The 21,924-nt window shown below is 43.8% G+C and overlaps 1 protein-coding gene across 1 annotated transcript; it reads left to right on the top strand.

The window, feature by feature from the left end:
- The first annotated feature begins 13,561 nt into the window (after window positions 1–13,561).
- Window positions 13,562–17,268, top strand: LOC106594396 (olfactory receptor 1D2-like). The gene has a single exon (XM_045704226.1). The coding sequence runs from the start codon at window positions 13,712–13,714 to the stop codon at window positions 14,645–14,647; it is 936 nt and encodes a 311-aa protein (XP_045560182.1). The 5' UTR covers window positions 13,562–13,711; the 3' UTR covers window positions 14,648–17,268.
- Window positions 17,269–21,924: the final 4,656 nt, after the last annotated feature.

Raw genomic sequence — 21,924 nt, 5'->3', positions numbered from 1 at the left:
TATAGCCTATACAGGTTTGATTTATCATTAAAATTGATCAATCAGTAAAATTTGGTTTTTGCAAAACCCATTCAGTAATCCAGTACTGACAGAAGTCCCGCCCCAGCGGGAATCCCATGTGGCTTCGGCCCAAGGAAGAAGTGTACCATAGTGGGGAGTGTTCCCAACATTTGATCTACTGTTTACACTTATGATATCCAATCAATGGAGATTGTATGGATTATCATCTCATTCAATTTAATAAGTTAAATTGTTGAACATACCTTAATGTTCTTGCAATCAAATGAGACACTTTTAAACTTCCCATATTAACCTGGATGAAGCAACCTCAGGTTAATTCAAGTTTAATACCCAGATAGCCTACCCAGGTAGGATTAATCATTGGCATTGATTAATTAATTCAATTTGCTTTTGCAAATTCATTCACGTCCAATTTCCACATTACTGGTACAGTACTGATGGTTCATCAACATCTATAAATAGATTAAACTTGTCTTTGCAGCTTCCAATGAATTCCAAACCCAAACATTGAAAAAAAAATAGGAACATTTTTCCTCAAAATTTTTCTAATAATGTGCAAGCTACCAAAGGAGGTGGTCACCACTCCTCCGCTAATTAGTGAACCTCCACCCATAAAAGGATTGATCTCTGACCTCAGCAGTGATACCAACCCTAATTATGCCATTAGAAAAACAACAGCCGAAATTGCGAACGCTCTCCAAAATCAACCATAAAATACAGGCTTTGTGACTGTTCTCTCCACTTTAGCACCTATGTATCGCCATCAAAGGTTGGCATCGGTCCAATACCACAGTGCACAGCTGAAGCACGTGCAAGACATGGCTAACATGAGGGCACAGGTGGAGAGAACTGAGCAACTATTGACAAAAGCAGGAAATGAAAACATTCTGCTAGTCAAGGAACTGCGTTTGAAATCGGAACAATTAAAAGTAATTGCAAATACTTATGACGATGAACGAGCACAAACTCTCCAACAAAATCGTCATCTGCAGGAACAACTCGATTTAGCCAAAACTAAATGCGATGTAGTCCACGCCAAACTAGATAAATCTGTCGAGTTACCTACAAACAGGAACGCGCAATTTGATAACATGCAGGCAGTTTTGTTTAACGTTACTCAAGGTAACAATGTTCTACTCCAAATTCTGCAGACCAAAGACGATCAGTTGATGAACACAATGACAAAGTTGGATGACAAATCAGCAGAACTTATTGAAGTCGCTGACCAAATGAATGATGAGAGAACTCAGGTGATGAGGATGGAAATATTGATTTCTAAGCAAGCAAAGGAAATCTCATCACTGAATCTCTCGCTCCGTACTCGAGACCTCTATCTGCAAACCATGACAGATAAGTTTGAGACCGAAAGGAGCAGGTGTGACACTCACGTGTCCAAAATTGGTACTCTAAGCGCTCAAGTGGACTCTGCAATGCAGCAGAAGACCACCCTTAGGTACCATCTGGAGGAAGTCCAGAATGGTCACGCTCTACAGCATGACTACCCATCCAAGCAACCGGAGTCCGGTACTCAAAGGAGTGAAGACGATAGGTTTCAGACATTGCCTCCATCATGTGTCCCTCAGTCTTCTCCTCTTGGCCATTCGGCACTGAGTAATATGGAGCCTCTTGGCCAACAAAGCCAAAGCTTGGCTTCTCCTCTTGGCCTGTTGGCCCCAATTTCTCCACAGGATGAAGCCAACCCTCTCCGCCCGCTTGGCGCGGAATACCTTGACAAACTCGTCAAGAATTTCCCCACCTTTGACCCCGTTCCAGGTCAGCCAAACGATACTGAGACGTTCCTAGCTGACATAGAGGACGCGTTGGGTGGCTACCCGAATGCTACGGGTTCTGACAGGGTTTACCTGTTGAAGCGAACGTCGAATAGACACGTGACGAGGTTCATTCGCCTACAACAGCAACACGTGCTAAATGACTACGCTAAACTTGCCACAGCTTTGATATTAGAATTCAGTGGTTCTGCGACTCGCAAACACGATAGCTCACTGGCTAACACGGTCAAACAAGCTCGGAACGAACACCCACAAGCTTTCTATCATAGGCTTCGTTCAGCTTACTTTGGCCTACTTACGGAAACAGGAATGGAAGAGCTGTTACCATTCAAACAAATGTTTCTGTCGAACATGTATCCCACCTTCATTACCTACTTGGGCCCTGCAGCCCACGTTGGCTTGCCTATCTTACAACTCAGAGAGCTTGCAAGCACAGCTTTTGAGGCATCAAAAGTTCACAACGCTAAGAGCCCTGACCACTCGGTTTTGAAGTTTAACCAGGAGCACTCACTCCAGTTAGAGGGTGCATTATCAGGTATTGGAGCGTCGAGAGATGACGCACAACAACAGTTTCTACCACGAAACCATGATTCCAATAACCTCCGCGGTCGAAATAACTGTAAAGTACGTAGCCATCAACATGACTACCGCTACAAACGACCCGTTCGCTACGTTCCTGCACCCAACCCACAAAAAGTGTCAGAGCACAAGGGTAACAAAGGGTTGAATGACGATCAAAACGTAGACCAATGTTCTCCAGAAGTCCCACTACGGGAAGAACTTAAGCGAGAACAATTTGAGAAAAGGGTAAAAGATAAGTCACAAGGACTAGACGGGGAATTACCGGACACCAGGTCCGCAGGAATTAACACCCATAGCAAGGACGTTAAAGTTCAAATTTCTCCCGCTCTCATTCAAGACCCTATCCAGGGCCCGCTTGATCAAGAAACAAGCCCCCGGGCTCTGTCTATAGACTCTGATACAAAAGTTGCGAAGAAAAAGGTCAAACGCTTCGTTAAAGCCAAGCCCACTCAAAATCGGAAAAGTCAATCTGCTTCCATCTTGAACAGACATGGCACATCACGTCGTTGCGAACGACCACTCCACTTTGTGGGGAATATGTCCACTAACCACGAATCTAAACGGCCATACCTGGAAACAGTCCTGGAGGACTGCTTAGCTTGTCATGCGCTAATTGATTCGGGTGCGACAATATCACTCATCTCTCAAACATTGTTTGATGATCTCAAAAGGGCTTTGAAGCCAACTAAACGTTGGTTAAAAGTGGAACGATGCGACACTACACTTCGAGGGGTCACTCAGACTACCTCGCCTCTCACATTGAGAGTCATGCTGAAACTACACTTCCAGGACGTATCGCTCGTTCACCCTGTGTATGTTACCAGCCTCGAAACTGTAACCCTGCTACTTGGAGCAGACTTGATGGATCGGTTACTCCCATTGATGGATTGGAAAACCAACCAGGTATGGTCACAGGCCACAGTGCCTTCTCCACTGACCACACTGTCTTCCCCTAACGCTAGCTGCAATGCAGTCATTCACGAGGGGTGTCTGTCGAAAGCACCCCTTTGGGAAAAGACGTTTAGAAACCTCTTGGTGCAGAATCCGATCCAAGGAGATATTACGATATCTCGACACATTCCATCAGCCAATCTAATTGACCATTCTTTTCATGATTTCGAGCCAGCTGTCTCTGTGAATGAGCAACTTCCCTCCTTCTTGCAGTCGTGCAATACGGTAGTTGAGATGAACTTCTCTTGCCCTTCGGACACTTCCGCAAGCACTGCGGCCGTCTCAGCAAGAAAAACATTGATGTGCAGAGTACACTCTGCTTCCGATGATACACCTTCTGCTTTGTTGGGGACTGTCACCCCTTACAATGACACTAATGGCGTCAGTCCAGCAACTGACCCGATGACTCCCACTGGTGAAACACTTTGCGATATCACAGACCGATATCCTCGTCTCAGTTTGCAGGTACTGAAAAGGTTGCCACACGAGGACGCGGTGGTGACTGACAGACCTCAACAGCCACTGAGGGTGTTGAAGCACAAACACCAGGAGATTTGGTTGAAAGGTTACAGCCATTCTCATAATAACGCGGCCACGGACAACTCGTACATAGGGTCCGACCTTTTCGTTTGCGCCTCGGACACCAACACCACCCGCTGGTGGGGGGGTCCCGAGACACAAAGGGGGGGAATAGTATCCCAGACCCATGATGAGCCTCATCGAGGCCGGTGGGGGGGTCGAGACTACGGACAACACCGTACGAGGCCGCCAGAGCATAAATCAAATCTAGTTGTAAACTCCCCTATGAGAACAGTGAGGAGCAGACAGGCCCCTAGACGGGGATTATCTTAGAACACGTCTAAGATAGTACTGAGGTGTACCACACTGGTCGTAAAGGAAGTCCAATGGACTTGTCCAACTCCAAAACAAATGGAAACAATAATCATTCCTTGCCCTGTGTAGGTTCAACTACAATACAACTAGTAATATGCTCCAATCATGTGTTCCGGATAATATTTCAGAATAAATCGGTAGGACAACTGGACCCCTTGAATACCAGTACCAATACCGCAGTCAGTCCAGCAACACTCAGTAAGAGGATTAGTAACCTCACAAGTTAAATTGCTATTGATAATAGCGACATAGGAGTCACTCAGAGTGCAACACGGGGAAGGGAATCTCCATCGCACTCTTCCAATGGTTAACACATGCCACTAATAAATAGAACCCTCCGTCCAGGAGAAAATTATTAGAAGTCATGAACCATGATCACACCACGTACGACTGGTCTAATACTTAGAGTACTTCCGTCGTGAGGTTAGCTCCTCCGGGGATAACATAGCTATGAAATTGACTTCATACCTACTGCCACTACAATAGTGGAAGACACAGTGACTTGTAGAAAACTACTACAGACTCCCTTGACACCAATTCTGACTGACCTCTAGGCATTGACCTGAAAATTACCTGACTACGTCAGACTCATTCTGAACAAGTTGCAATCTGCCAGGATACTTGGTTTTCTTCCCTTGACATGCGCGATTGTGTAAGCATAAACGCACATGCACAACGGAACATCCCATTAGGATTTATGCTAGGATCACTTAAGGGTCCAAGCAAAATACCAGCCTTAGTAAAGTTGAACATTTACTTCTAGGCCTTTGACTCTACAGCACTCACCAGTTTTCTAACCAGAAGTCCATAGGTCATCCTGTAGACTGCCCAAAACTAGTGCCTTACAGCTGTAGACTTATCATATAGTTGTCAACTTAGGATAGTACCCTAAGCGCCACCCCGCAAATTAGGAAATCCCTAAATATGTCATTAGACAATGCCATGATAGGGTCATTTTGCAAAGACCATGGACGTAGATAGAATACAGTCCAATTAGATGATTAAGGTGGCATAACTATATTTTGTTTTGTTTATGCTTTCATTCATTTTGTTTCATTTTCTTCGGCACATAGAAAGTGATAGAGCCATAAACAACTCCCCCATACAACCATCAGTTAGTGCCACAACGCCGCTCATTTGGGAGGAAATGTAATGATATATTTCATGAGTGTGTGTGCGTTGTTAACATCTGCCTAAGTTACTGCCCAGATATTCTAGTCTGGACGACCAGACGACGGGTCCGGAACGGCGATCCCAATCCGGACATCCGCTGCCGAGTCATGGAACGGACATCTTCATTTGCAGAGACCCTACCCGGGTCGACCACCAGAGGGGGGACTGCAATAGCAACCACCAACTGGACATCTACTGCCCAGCCTTGGAGCGGACTTCTTCATTTGCAGACACCCTACCCAGGTCGACCGCCAGATGGGGACCACAACGATGATCCACAACCAGGACAACCCACGTTCATTTTTATGATTGGTTTACAACATGCAGTTTAATCGCAAGATTGAACCCAACATGGGGGGACTGTCATGACGTTGGCCTGTGGGTAAGGTTTATGACCCCCCCCCATAAATACCTTTCCCCCTTCCCCTCTCTTACTGACCCTACTGAAGGACTGCTGTCCTGTTAAATATAGAGAGTCTGGGAACATCAAACAAATGTGGAAAGGTACCACATATTTTGTTAATAAAACCAGTTGGAAATATGCTTGGGAACTTAATGAGTATGTATGTCAGTTCGGTTGTCATCTGAGACATTATGACTAATGACAGGACGACATAAACTGTATCTGAGAAAGTATACACCCCCTAGTTATCAGAGTCACATGGAATTGTTATGCAATTGAAATGTTTGATATTGAAAATGTTTGTTAGGAGATGAAATGTAATTTTAGCTTCCGAATGAGAGATTTGGGTTTTCATAAGGAAAGTGCCCTGCTCGATCAGTGGCCCAACCCTGTGAAGAGACCAAGGGGTTATAAACGATGAAACACCTCCCTCCCCCTCTCCACTATATAATCCTTTGACGAAAAGATAACCAGGTAGTTCCAGTACGGGAGGCCTGCAGCCTCTACGTTAGAAGGACACACATGTCAACTAAGCCAACCTCGGCGTGAGCTATGGTATGAACTGGTATGAACTTTGAGCTTATTCACTACAGAAGTGCTACTTCCTAGCCGTTGAGTTAGCAGCGGCTGCTGTAACGTGGGCTAGGAAAGGACGGACGACGGATCCAGTCTAACAGACGGACGAAGATACCACCACGTATCCAATTGACCACCAGAGACATTCTTCCGAGTAACAGGAAGATCTGTTGGCCAACCGGCCAGCATCTACGACCAATCTACCGAAGCGCAGCTCAGAGTAAATATTTATTGCATTTTCCTTTTCCAAATGGGCGGTAATTTAGAATGCATAAGATAATGTATTTACGATAGCATAGCTGCTGTTTCTCTGTTCCTAAATCTTCCCGCTCTTTCATTCAAGCCCAACCCCCTTTCCTTTGTGTAACCAGCCGTCATATCTGTTCCGTCTACCGGGACGTTTTCTGTATGACGACATTGTATTCTGTGTATTTGTAATTCTGTGTGATTAGTTAGGTATTTAGTAAATAAATAATTAAACCCAATTTTGTATTGCTGATTCAACTTGTTAGCCAGGGTTCGTGAAGATAGCCAAGAACTTACAACTTTCATTATGAGACTGAAAATAAGACAAGGGTTAATATTGACTGCTATCGAGGTAAAATATTACTAAGTATTTTAAGAGTTTATTCGGAAGATAACAGCTCTATAAACGTTCTTCCGTGGTGCCCCGACTTTCTAGTTAATTACATTTACATGATTAGCTTAACCAGTTAATATTAATTACAGAGAAATCATTTTATAAGTTAGCATGTCATATCACTTAATCCGGCATAGCCAAAGACACGACAGTCTGCATACTTACCAGACATGTCACCCATTGAGCATGTTTGGGATAATCTGGATTGACATGTGCGACAGCGTGTTCCACTTCCCGCCAACATCCAGCAACTTTGCACAGCCATTGAAGAGTAGTGGGAAAACATTCCACATTACACAATCAACAGCCTGATCAACTCTATGCGAAGGAGATGTGTCATGCTGGATGAGGCAAATGGAAGTCACACCAAATACTGACTGGTTTTCTGATCCACACCCCTACCTTTTTTTAAGGTACTGTATCTGTGACCAACAGATGCATATCTGTATTCCCAGTCATGTGAAATCCATAGATTATGGCCCAATGAATTTATTTCAATTGACTGATTTCCTCATATGAACTGTAACCAGGTGAAATCTTTTAAATTGTTGCATGTTATGTTTACATTTTTGTTCAGTATACCTCAAATCAAATCAAATCAAATTGTATTAGTCACATGCGCCGAATACAACAGGTGTAGACCTTACAGTGAAATGCTTACTTACGAGCCCTTAACCAACAGTGCAGTTTCAAAAAAATATGGACAAGGAAAAGAGATAAAAGTAACAAGTAATTAAAGAGCAGCAGTAATAAATAGCAATATATACAGATGGATGACGGTACAGAGTCAATGTGCGGGGTCACTGGTTAGTTGAGCTAGTATGTACATGTAGGTAGAGTTATTAAAGTGACTATGCATAGATGACAGAGAGTGGCAGTGGTGTGGAGGGGGGGGCAATGTAAATAGTCTGGGTAGCCATTTGACTAGATGTTCAGGAGTCTTATGGCTTGGGGGTAGAAGCTATTTAGAAGCCTCTTGGACATAGTCTTGGCGCTCCGGTACCGCTTGCCGTGCGATAGCAGAGAGAAAAGTCTATGACTAGGGTGGCTGGAGTCTTCGACAATTTTTAGGGCCTTCCTCTGACACCGCCTTGTATAGATGTCCTGGATGGCAGGAAGCTTGGCCCCAGTGATGTACTGGGCCGTTTGCACTACCCTTTGTAGTGCCTTGCGGTCGGAGGCCGACTGATGCAACCAGTCAGGATGCTCTCGATGGTGCAGCTGAGGATCTGAGGACCCATGCCAAATCTTTTCAGTCTCCTGAGGGGGAATATTTTTTGTCGTGCCCGCTTCACGACTGTCTTGGTGTGCTTGGACCATGTTTGTTTGTTGGTGATGTGGACACCAAGGAACTTGAAGCTCTCAACCTGCTCCACTGCAGCCCCGTCGATGAGAATGGGGTGTGCTCAGTCCTCTTTTTCCTGTAGTCTACAATCATCTCCTTTGTTTTGATCACGTTGAGGGAGAGGTTATTGTCCTAGCACCACACTGCCAGGTCTCTGACCTCCTCCCTAAAGGCTGTCTTGTTGTTTTCTGTGATCAGGCCTACCACCGTTGTGTCATCGGCAAATTTAATGATGGTGTTGGAGTCGTGCCTGGCCGTGCAGTCATGAGTGAACAGGGAGTACAGGAGGGGGCTGATCACGCACCCCTGAGGGGCCCCTGTGTTGAGGATCAGCGTGGCGGATGTGTTGTTACCTACCCTTACCACCTGGGGGCGGCCCGTCAGAAAGTCCAGGATCCAGTTGCAGAGGGAGGTGTTTAGTCCCAGGGTCCTGAGCTTATTGATGAGCTTTGAGGGCACTATGGTGTTGAACGCTTAGCTGTAGTCAATGAATAGCATTCTCACATAGGTGGGAAAGGGAAGTGTGGATTGCAATAGAGATTGCATCATCTGTGGATCTGTTGGGGCGGTATGCAAATTGGAGTGGGTCTAGGGTTTCTGGGATAATGATGTTGATGTGAGCCATGACCGGCCTTTCAAAGCACTTCATGGCTACAAATGTGAGTGCTACAGGTCAGTAGTCATTTAGGCAGGTTACCTTAGTGTTCTTGGGCACAGGCACTATGGTGGTCTGCTTAAAACATGTTGGTATTACAGACTCGGACAGGGAGAGGTTGAAAATGTCAGTTGGTCAGCGCATGCTCGCAGTACACATACTGGTAATCCGTCTGGACCTGCGGCCTTGTAAATGTTGACCTGTCTAAAGGTCTTACTCACATCGGCTACGGAGAGCGTGATCACACGGTCTTCCGGTACAGCTGGTGCTCTCATGCATGTTTCAGTGTTATTTGCCTCGAAGCGAGCACAGAAGTAGTTTAGCTCATCTGGTAGACTCGTGTCACTGGGCTGCTCTCGGTTGTGCTTCCCTTTGTAGTCTGTAATGATTTGCAAGCCCTGCCACATAAGACGAGCATCAGCCGGTGTAGTATGACTCGATCTTAGTCCTGCATTGACGCTTTGCCTGTTTGATGGTTCGTCGGAGGGCATAGCAGGATTTCTTGTAAGCTTTCGGGTTAGAGTCCTGCTCCTTGAAAGTGGCAGCTCTAGCCTTTAGCTCAGTGCGGATGCTGCCTGTAATCCATGGCTCTGGTTGGGGTATGTACGTACGGTCACTGTGGGGACAATGTTTTTTATTTTTTTATTTCACCTTTATTTATTATTTATTTCACCTTTAATGTTATCGATGCACTTATTGATGAAGCCAATGACAGATGTGGTGTACTCCTCAATGCCATTGGAGGAGACCCGGAACATATTCCAGTCTGTGCTAGCAAAACAGTCCTGTAGCTTAGCATCTGCTTCATCTGACCACTTTTTTATTGATCTAGTCACTGGTGCTAGCAGGAATCTGGAGGATGGAATTATGGTCAGATTTGCCAAATGGAGAGCGAGGGAGAGCTTTGTATGCATCTCTGTGGATGAAGTATAGGTGGTCCAAAGTTATTTTCCCTCTCGATACACATTTAACATGCTGATAGAAATTTGGTAAAACTGATTTAAGTTTCCATGCATTAAAGTCCCCGGCTACTAGGAGAGCCTTCTCTGGGTGAGCATTTTCTTGTTTGCTTATGGTGGAATACAGCTCATTCAATGCTATCTTTATGCCAGCCTCTGACTGTGGTGGTAGGTAAACGGCTACAAAGAATACAGATGAAAACTCTCTCGGTAGGTAGTGTGGTCTGCAGCTTATCATGAGAAACTCAACCTCAGGCGAGCAATAGCTCGAGACTTCCTATAGGTCATGCTCCAGCAGTCTACCAAGCACCTTGCGCACCAGGGACACATGCGCGGAGCGAGTGGCGGAATATATCAGAATGTCATCGATATAGACAATCATGCCCTGCCCGTGCAGGTCCCTGAGAATTTTGTCAACAAAGGATTGAAAGATGGCTGGAGCATTTTTCAACCCATACGGCATGACGAGGTACTCATAATGGCCTGATGTGGTACTAAAGGCGGTTTTCCACTCGTCTCCCTTCTTGATACGCACCAGATTATACGCACTCCTGAGATCCAGTTTTGTGAAGAACTGTGCTCCGTGAAATGATTCCACCGCCGTAGCGATGAGAGGTAGTGGGTAACTAAACCCCACCGTGATAGCGTTTAGACCTCTGTAATCAATGCACGGACGCAGACCTCCCTCCTTTTTCTTGACAAAAAAGAAACTCGAGGAAGCGGGTGAGATGGAGGGCCGAATGTACCCCTGTCCCAGGGATTCCGTGACATATGTCTCCATAGCCGCCGTCTCCTCCTGTGACAAGGGGTACACGTGACTCCTGGGAAGCGCAGCGTTAACCTGGAGATCTATCGCACAATCCCCTTGTCGATGAGGTGGTAATTTAGTCGCCCTCTTTTTAAAAAAAGCGATCGCCAAATCGGCGTATTCAGGGGGAATGTGCACGGTGGACACCTGGTCTGGACTTTCCACCGACGTGGCACCTATGGAAACTCCTAGACACCTCCCTGAACACTCCTCCGACCACCCCTGGAGAACCCCCTGTTTCCACGAAATACAGGGATTGTGACCAGCCAGCCAGGGGACCCTCAGCACCACCGGAAACGCAGGCGAATCAATAAGGAAAAAACTCATGCGTTCCTTATGATTCCCCTGCGTTATCATGTCCAGTGGCACCGTAGACTCCCTGACTAGCCCTGACCCTAATGGTCGGCACGGGGAAAGGGGAATCTATCGGCACCCGCGGAATGCCCAGCTTAATGGCAAGTCCACGGTCCATAAAGTTCCCAGCTGCGCCTGAATCAACTAGCGCCCTATGATGGGAAGAGGGAAAAAAAATTGTAAACAAAACAGGTAAAAACACGTGACCAACAGGGGGTTCTGGGTGAATCTGGTGCTGACTCACCTGAGGTGACCGAGAAGTGTTCTGCCTGCCCTCTCGACTCCCAGACTGGCTCCTCCAGCATCGGTCGGCCGTGTGTCCTCTCCGACCACAGCTGGTGCAGGAGGAGCCAACTCCTCCTGTGCTCCTTGGCACGGCCCCCACCTACCTCCATAGGGGTAGGGGCGGGGGTGCACAGGGGTGGAACGGGCAGGACCCTCTCCGAACGCCCGCGGGCAGCCAGCAAATTGTCCAGACGTATGGACATGTCTATCAGCACGTCCAGGGACAGAGCTGTGTCCCGACAGGCCAGCTCCCTGCGGACGTCCGCCCGGAGACTGCAGCGGTAGTGGTCTATGAGGGCCCTGTCGTTCCACCCCGCCCCAGCAGCCAAGGTCCTGAACTCCAGCGCGAAGTCCTGAGCACTCCTCGTCTCCTGCCTGAGGTGGAACAGCCGTTCACCCGCCGCTCTTCCTTCCGGAGGGTGGTCGAACACGGCCCGAAAGCGGCGGGTGAACTCTGGGTAGTGGTCCCTCGCCGAGTCTGGACCATTCCAGACCGCATTAGCCCACTCCAGAGCTCGGCCCGTCAGGCAGGAAACGAGGGCACTCACGCTCTCCTCTCCTGTGGGAGCAGGTCTGACGGTGGCCAGGTACAGCTCAAGCTGGAGCAAAAACCCCTGGCACCCAGCCGCCGCCCCATCGTACTCCCTTGGGAGCGCCAAACGAAGCGCACCAGAGCCAGACGTCGTGGGAGGCGACGATGGCTGTATCGGGGGAGGTGGAGGTGGAGAGAGGATACCACTTCTCTCCCATCGGTCCATCCTCTCCATCATCTGGTCCATTGCCGATCCGATGCGGTGTAGGACCGTCGTGTGGTGGAGCACGCGTTCCTCCATCGAGGGCAGAGGAGTGCCCGCTGCTCCCGCTGATTCCATGGCTTTTCAGACGGTGCGGGATTCTGTAAGGGCTTTGGTAGTCGCGTTTGCAGGAATGAGGCGCAGGAAGCAACGAACACAGGGAGTGGTGTTTTTAATAACACTTGAAGGAAAAAAACAAAGTTCCCAAGCACAGGGGAATAAATACAATCAGCGACAATGTCAAGCCGACACGAACAAGACAGTCGACATACAACAATCAATCCCGCACAACAAGGAGCGGGCCAGCTAAACTAAATAGCCCCTCTAATGGCTAATTGACCACAGGTGTCCAAAATCGAAAAAGGGGAAAAGCAAAAGGGAATCGGTGGCAGCTAATAGGCCGGTGACGACGACCGCCGAGCGCCACCCGAGCAGGAGGGGGCGCCACCGTCGGTGGGAATCGTGACACCGTCCTCTGGGCCTCTCTTTCTCCGCCTCCTCTTCACGCAGATCATGGGGCTCGGGGCCTGTTCCCGAGGGAGCCATATATCCTCCGCCTCGGGCTCGTCAGAGTCGTGAAAGATGAAAAAGGATTCTGCTAGTCCGTGGTGAGTAATCGCAGTCCTGATGTCTAGAAGTTATTTTTGGTCATAAGAGACAGTAGCGGCAACATTATGTACAAAATTAGTAAAAAAATAAGTTACACACAATGCAGCTATACCAACAAAAAACACAATCGGTTGGGGGCACGTAAAACATCTGCCTTCTGCTCCAGCGCCATCTTACCTAACGTTATACTGCAACCAAACGCCCTCTTATGGTCCCGAGGTTAATGTCATGTTTTAATGTTCCTACAATGTTCTCAGAACATCAGTGGGATAATGTCTCGCTGAAACCCTTAAAGCAGCATTTCCCAAACTTCAACCTGGGGACACCAAGGGGTGCACGTTTTCTTTTTTGCCCTAGCACTACACAGCTGATTCAAATAATCAAATAATCATCGAGCTTTGATTATTTGAATAAGCTATGTAGTGCTAGGGCAAAAAAACGCTTGTGCACCCCTTGGGGTCCCCAGTACAGAGTTTGGTAAACGCTGCCTGAAATGGACCTAATGGGAACATTGCCTAATGTCCTCAGGACATCCCCTGTTTGCTGGGTTAATACATAAATAGAGTAAATAGAATCAATTGTGTTGCTTGTCATAAACTCAATATAGATCCTTCTCTATGGAGTGGTTACATGTTGACACTGAAACTACAATCCCATGTGAGCTTACACTATGATATATTTAGAGGCCAGAAGGACAAGTTATTAGAGCAGTATCCCTCTCTCAAGCAAGAAGACATTTCATGGACACAGCTTTCTGAGCCTACACAGAATCAAATGATTCACTCTTGAATTCATTCACATCCATACACACTCAAGCCTTGGAAGGACTAAGAATTTTTGCATTGACCAGAGGAAGAAAATTAACAAAAGCTATGGAGAACTCAACCCAAGTCAAGTTCTTTTATCTCTTTGGCTTACAAGAGACATTTAACAACAAATCGGTCTATTTTATCTTGTCTCTTATCACATACCTTCTCATCATCACTGTGAATCTGACTCTGATCATAACAATCATTCAGGAGAAAGGTCTCCATGAGCCCATGTATATCTTTCTGTGTAGTCTATGTGTCAATGGATTGTATGGAACCACTGGTTTCTACCCCAAGTTGTTACTGGACGTTCAGTCAGATGTTCAGGTGATATCTTATGGTGGATGTTTGACTCAAGCCTATGTAATATACACATCTGTCATGTGTGAAATTTCTACTCTTACAGTGATGTCTTACGACAGGTATGTGGCCATATGCAGACCACTACTATACCATACCATTGTGACATCTTTAACTGTTAGAAAGTTACTCTTATTTTCTTGGTGTTATCCTTTATTTGCAGGACTGATTGCAGTTAGTTTAACCGCCAGACTTTCTTTGTGTGGATCTCGCATTGATAAAATCTTCTGTGACAATCCGTCTATACTGAAACATGCATGTTTACCCATAACCATCAATCAGAATTTGAACAAATGTTTGATAGTGGTTCATGTTTTACAGATATTTTTCATTGTATTTTCTTACAGTCAGATTGTAAGGACTTGTGTAAAGTCAGCTAAGGGAAGGATTAAGTTCACACAGACATGTGTGGCACATTTAATAACAATATTTTTGTTCATCACAGTGACCCTGTTTGACAATTTGCAAGGGTGGAATAATGTAAATATTACACTAAATATGCGTAATGCAATGGCCATACAATTCCTTGTTATACCACCTGTCTTTAACCCTGTCATATATGGACTTAACCTCCAGCAGATTCGAAGGGCAGTTTTTAGAAACTGTAATGCACATAAAATCATTGATATGAGATGTTAGTTACATGATCCTACAGAACAGGGAGACTTCCTGATATCAGAAGCAAGGATAAAATGGGCCTTGGTCAACCAAGAGTAGTCTTTTCTTTCGACCAATCGATATGTCTAAATTTTTAAACATGTATTTCTCCATACAGCCATATTTCTCACATTCTATGTGCCTATTTATCTTACCATTTCTACCAACCTGCGTGCCAGTTATGATTTTCATCGGCACATATTCGTGGAACAGTCTTTTTATCTCAAAATCATTGTCTGTGGTTAATCTACATTCTACAATCATGGATATGAAATGATAATTACATGATCTTACACAACAGGGAGACTTCCTCATATCAGATATCAACAAAAATAAAGGTAAAATCTGCCAAAACACAAGCGGCACAACTTTGGTTTTAGAAGTGTAGGGGGGTGGGACATAACCTGGCAGGGGGTCTGGGGGTCCTCCCTAAATTTTCTGGGGCATCTAATGCTAATTTCCTGCATTTCTACTAGTGCTGTACACAACAACAAAAACATCTTGCTCGACCAAGAGTAGTCTTTTCTTTTGACCAATCAATTTCATAGGCACATATTCGTGGAACAGTTTCATTTAATTTATAATAGTCTTTATATCTAAAAAGCATTGTCTGTGGTTAATCTACAGTCTACAAAATGAATCTAAATGAAAATGATACAAATCTAAAAGGAAATTTTAGTGCCACTGCCAACTATGTAAAAATAGCCCACATAAAGCCAACACATAAAAACAATGCATCCTGCAGGCAGGAAATATACTGATACAAATAAATATCCTATAAATCACATTGGCTACTCATGGCCTGTCTGCAACAAACTCAAAACACTGTATCAACTATCAACTGGGTCAGTTATTTTATGACGTTTCCACTGGATCAAAGCATTACATTTGTCCCTTTCTTGCTGAGTGGTTATCAAAAGAGAGAGAGCTGGAAATATTGTTCAAATACTTTGTGGAACTTTTGTCTTTGTTAACGGATTGTAATAACAGACTTGTTTACTTGCTGTTTGAGGTGTAGAAAAATTACTTTGAGAAGCTCCACAGCTCAATAGTGGTGGTGAGATAAGACATTCAGAAATAGTAGGGATATATATAATGGGCACATTTATAGGCCTACATTTACACGCAGGCCAGGTAGACTAGTCGTACTTCTATATGCGTAATCAGGTGCGAGTCCTTACTTAATAAAAACATTGATAGGAGAGTTTCAAACAAAAAACTATGAACAAAATGATAAAACTCATAAATGGAATGAAATAAACAAAAACGTATTTCTCTCAATATAGCATAGGTTATGAGTTCTGCAAAACAAATATCCACTCCGACATTGAGATGGTAAGTTACCGTAACCAAATAAACATTGCAGATTAGAAATATTGTGAAGTAATGGTAAATGTAGGCTGGTGATATTTGTAATGGGGTATTGATAGAGGTGGCAAATGCACACAATGAAGTTATGCAACAATGAATATGGAGGAAGAGAGCCACAATCCCCATATTCTTGAACGGTGGCCTCCCCGCAGCCTCTCAATGGATTAATCCACGGAGACATGCGCAAATCAGATAGGTGTCTCGTGTGCCATAAAAAAATCTAGATTTTGTGACTGACTAAAAAAAATGTTTCATTACAGACCCCATTTGTCATACCCAGACCTTATCAACATTGTGCAGTATACTCTTAATCTTGTAATAAATCAAATCTAGTGATACATCATTTGGCATTTCTGCCATCCACTGTGACATTGTGGGAGGATGACCAACATTCCAATTTATGTCAATTCATTTCTTAGCTGCTATACATGCTATGGTTACACAGTTTCTTCTTTTAACAGCCTCCAGTATCAACATTTCCAAGCAAACAAAAACAGGGAAAGTGAGAATCTGTAGACATGCTGAGACAAAAGAACACAGTCTTTGCCGGAATGTAGCCAGCTCAGATGAGGCATGACAAAGAATTGCCTTGGTGTACATTCATACATTATATTATCCAAGAATAGAGTCAATGGTACAATAATTGAAATGACCATTATTCCCAAATCTCAGACTATAGCCTATCCATCCACTCAAGATGGATCTTTGTATCTATTCACTGATTGTTATAATATACTGCAAAATTCACCTGCGCTCTAAAGACTGGCCTTCCCTCGCTGTCTGATCCTGCTAAGACATGATGAGCATAGTGTTGTGTACTGACTGTGCACCATGACAGTAAAGCTTTTAGAGCTGTTTATACCATGTCCGTGTGAAAAGTAGGGAACTATATAGGAAAACTGACAGATCAATAATGTTACATTGCTATACTGACACTAATAAAAACTCACATTGCGCTCTCAAAAAACATCAGAATATCGGTCTTCCATCCATTGGCTGCTGGTTCCATTACATACACAAATCCAAAAATAATATTTTTTTTAGGTTATTAAGTTGTGATCGATGCATTATGTGCTTATAACCAGGCCTCCATAGTGTATCTCTCAAAATAAGTGTCACGTCCTGACCATAGAAAGCTGTTATTTTCTATGGTAGAGTAGGTCAGGGCGTGCCAGAGGGGTTTTTCTAGTTTCGATTTTCCATGTTGTTTTGTAATTCTATGTTGGGCTTTGTTTGGGATGATCTCCAATTAGAGGCAGCTGGTCATCGTTGTCTCTAATTGGAGATCATACTTAAGTAGGTGTTTAGCCCACCTGGGTTTGTGGGAGAACGTTTTTGAGTAAGTGTATGTTGTAACTCTTCGTCACGGTTTGTTGTTTTGTTCATTCAGTTTATTTGTATGTATTGCATAGTTTCACAGTTTAATAAAGAAAATGTGGAATGATACACACTCTGCACTTTGGTCCGCTCCTTCATCCTACGACAACCGTGACAATAAGTGGATATTCACAACCACCTTGGAAGAAAATTCATTGTTGCATTGATGCAATAAGAATAATATGCATGTAACTAGAAAGTATGGTTGAATGTAGGCTACATATTTAGAGTGAAATAATGTGCATAAACAAGATACAAGAAATACCAAACAGAAATATCACATTCTGAATTTCTATTTAATTTAATCACTACATTTTTAGAAATCCTAGTTTAACATTATATATTCATATTCTGACAAGTCGAAATAATGTATTTTTAAAGTGTTATGGTGGTATGAATGATTGTTTTAGAAATGGAACAAAGTAGGCTATGTATAGCTTCAGGCAGTAAATCAAATGATTTACACTTGTCATTGGACAAACCTTGCATCTTGAGTTGGATTGACATATTGACTAGCCAACCATTGATTGCAGGTTTGTTTGCCCTTCCCTCTCTGATGCAGTGGTAGTGTTATGATTTTTTTTCTACTAGCATAACAGGATGGAAAATAGCCTACTATGTATAGCCTACTATACATTGTTGCGGTATCAGGTTCAACGGAAGTGCAAAATTCAAAACAGACACCTCAAATGAGATTTTAACTATTTTATTTCAGTGCCAGGGGTAGATATGTCTGTTTTGCAACAATTGAATAGCACATACAAGTGTAAGTAAAAATAAAAAGGTTTGCCAGTTCTCTGCGTTCTGGCCTTGAATGGATCCTCTAACAAAGATTTAATTCTACAATCGTGGCCAAAAGTTTTGAGAATTACACAAATATTAGTTTCCACAAAGTTTGCTGCTTCAGTGTCTTTAGATTTTTTTTGTCAGATGTTACTATGGAATACTGAAATATAATTACAAGCATTTCATAAGTGTCAAAGGCCTTTATTGACAATTACATGAAGTTGATGCAAAGAGTCAATATTTGCAGTGTTGACCCTTCTTTTTCAAGACCTCTGCAATCGGCCCTGGCATGCTATCAATTAACTTCTGGGCCACATCCTGACTGATGGCAGCCCATTCTTGCATAATCAGTGCTTGGAGTTTGTCAGAATTTGTGGGTTTTGTTTGTCCAACCACCTCTTGAGGATTGACCACAAGTTCTCAATGGGATTAAGGTCTAGGGAGTTCCTGGCCATGGACCTAAAATATCTATGTTTTGTTCCACGAGCCACTTAGTTATCACTTTTGCCTCATGGCAAGGTGCTCCACCATAATGGAAAAGGCATTGCTTGTCACCAAACTGTTCCTGGATGGTTGGGAGAAGTTGCTCTCAGAGGATGTGTTGATACCATTCTTTATTTGTGTCTGTGTTCTTAGACAAAATTGTGAGTGAGCCCACTCCCTTGGCTGAGAAGCAACACCACACATGGATGGTCTCAGGATGCTTTACTGTTGGCATGACACAGGACTGATGGTAGAGCGCAACTTGTCTTCTCCGGTCAAGCTTTTTTCCGGATGCCCCAAACAATCGGAAAGGGGATTCATCAGAGAAAATTACTTTACCCCAGTCCTCAGCAGTCCAATCCCAGTACCTTTTGCAGAATATCAGTCTGTCCCTGATGTTTTTCCTGGAGAGAAGTGGCTTCTTTGCTGCCCTTCTTGACACCAGGCCATCCTCCAAGTCTTCGCCTCACTGTGCGTGCAGATGCACTCACACCTGCCTGCTGCCATTCCTGAGCAAGTTCTGTACTGGTGGTGCCCCGATCCCGCAGCTGAATCAACTTTAGGAGACGGTCCTGGCGCTTGCTGGACTTTGTTGGGCGCCCTGAAGCCTTCTTCACAACAATTGAACCGCTCTCCTTGAAGTTCGTGATGATCCGATAAATGGTTGATTTAGGTGCAATCTTACTGGCAGCAATATCCTTGCCTGTGAAGCCCTTTTTGTGCTAAGCAATGATGACGGCACGTGTTTCCTTGCAGGAAACCAAGTTTGACAGAGGAAGAACAATGATTCCAAGCACCACCCTCCTTTTGAAGCTTCCAATATGTTATTCAAACTCAATCCGCATGACAGAGTGTTCTCCAGCCTTGTCCTCGTCAACACTCACACCTGTGTTAATGAGAGAATCACTGGTCCTTTTGTGGCAGGGCTGAAATGCAGTGGAAATGTTTTTTTGAAATTCAGTTCATTTGCATGGCAAAGAGGGACTTTGCAATGAATTGCAATTCATCTGATCACTCTTCATAACATTCTGGAGTGTATGCAAATTGCCATCATACAAACTGAGGCAGCAGACTTTGTGAAAATTAATATTTGTGTCATTCTCAAAACCTTTGGCCACGTCTGTATATGTAAAATGCTCACCTACAATAAAAGTTCACTAAGTTTGCAAGTGTAACTTTGTGGGGGACAGTGCGGCTTTGAGAAAATAAGTTCAACCACAAAGTTATTTGTAAATGTCAAATAGCAGGTTAGTTAACAGCCAAAGAGATGTGTGTATTGGAGTCGTGCTTTGATGTGGGTGTTTCTTGTGTGTGTCTTTGCAAGTGGGGGCTAGGGGGCAGTATTGAGAATTTTGAAAAAAATATGTGCCCATTTTTAACTGCCTCCTACACCAACTCAGAAGCTAGGATATGCATATTATTACCAGATTTGGATAGAAAACACTCAGAATTTTCTAAAACTGTTTGAATGGTGTCTGTAAGTATAACAAAACTCATATGGCAGGCAAAAACCTGAGAAAAACAAGAGTTTTGTGGCTGTACTATTTTTTCGAGTCATTGTTAATAGATCACACAGTGAGAAAGGATTCATTTCGCACTTCCTACGGCTTCCACTAGATGTCAACGATCTTTATAAAGTTGTTTGAAGCGTCTATGATGAACAGAGACCGGATGACAAGGAAGAGAAGTTGACCTCCCTGGGATGTCGTCACTTCATTATTGCCCGCACCTGCGCATTCATGTGAGTTCATGTGAGGCGAAACATTTTTCAAAAACGTTTTCAAGACACAGGAGAGGTCGTTACTGATGTTTCACGTTAAAAATGAGCCTAAAGATTGATGCTAAACAACGTTTGACATGTTTGAACGAACGTAAATAGATTATTTTGAACTTTGTTGAAAGAAACCACATTTGTTGTGGACCTGGGATTCCTGGAAGTGCCAATGGATGAAGATAATCAAAGGTAAGGGATTATTGACAATAGTATTATTGATATTAGATGGTGCTAACCTGTATAGCCTAGCCTATTGTTCTTAGCACAGCACCCCGTTTATTGCAAAGTGTGATTTCCCAGTAAAGTTATTTTGAAATCTGGCAATGCAGTAGCATTTACGAAATGTTAAACTATAATTATTTGAATGACAATATTATAATTTACCAATGTTTTCATAGTAATTTTGTAAATTGTAACGTTGATTCACCGGAAGCATTTGAGGGGGAAAAAAAATCAGAATTTCACCGCTACTGTAAAATGCTGTTTTTGGATATAAATATGAACTTGATGGAACAAAAAATGCATGTATTGTATAACATAATGTCCTAGGAGTGTCATCTGAGGAAGATTGTCAAAGGTTAGTGCATAATTTTAGCTGGTTATCTGCTTTTGGTGACGCCTGTCTTTGAATTGACAAAACATTACACACAGCTATTTTCAATGTACTCTCCTAACATAACCTAACTTTATGCTTTCGCCGTAAAGCCTCTTTGAAATCGGACAATGTGATTGGATTTAGGAGATGTTTATCTTTCAAATGGTGAAAAATAGTTGATTGTTTGAGAAATTGAAATTATTAGATTCTTCTTGCAGTTTTGAATTTCCCGCCATGGTCTCTTGACAATAAATCCCGGTACCGGGATAAGATCCCCAAGAGGTTGAGATGTGTGTATTGGAATCGTGCTTTGATTTGTGTGTGTCTTTGCAAGTGGGAAGCGTCTGTACATCCAAAACAGTAACACAGTTATAAGCTGTGTTCGAATACTCATACTAACCGCACTACCTGTACTATTTGTGACCCCCCCCATTCTGGGAAAAATATGATTCGTCCCCCCCAATATATCACTGAAACATAACTATGTAATTTAAATAATATTAATAATACCCAATGAAAGCAATTGTGCTGATTATAGACACTTAATGCGCGTTTTTAAGTTTCAAAAGATTGCGACCCCCCCCCACCCTTTGCCTCAATGGTTTGATCCACTGCCAGTTCCTTAGTTGGCAAGGTAACAGAGGGGTCGTGTCTACTGTCTGAAAGGCACTCAATGCACGTAACTGACGTGAGGTTAATCCAGTCAATCGCGCACACACTAGCTGAATATGCAGAGCTAGCGCGCAAATATTAACTATTAAGCTAGCTAGTACCTATTCCATTTATGTGGTGTCGTCAAAGATGGAATCTTTGCTATCGTCAATTTATTCCAAGCTCAGCATGCAGATGATGTAAGTTAGTACTTCAAAGTCC

The sequence above is a fragment of the Salmo salar genome, chromosome ssa20 (genome assembly GCF_905237065.1).
Source record: "Salmo salar chromosome ssa20, Ssal_v3.1, whole genome shotgun sequence".
Classification (NCBI taxonomy): Eukaryota; Metazoa; Chordata; class Actinopteri; order Salmoniformes; family Salmonidae; genus Salmo; species Salmo salar.
This window is presented reverse-complemented; position numbering and strand designations above follow the sequence as displayed.

Excerpts from the sequence above, each read along its gene's own strand:
- LOC106594396 (XM_045704226.1), top strand. The coding sequence starts at position 13,712 with ATGGAGAACTCAACCCAAGTCAAGTTCTTTTATCTCTTTGGCTTACAA.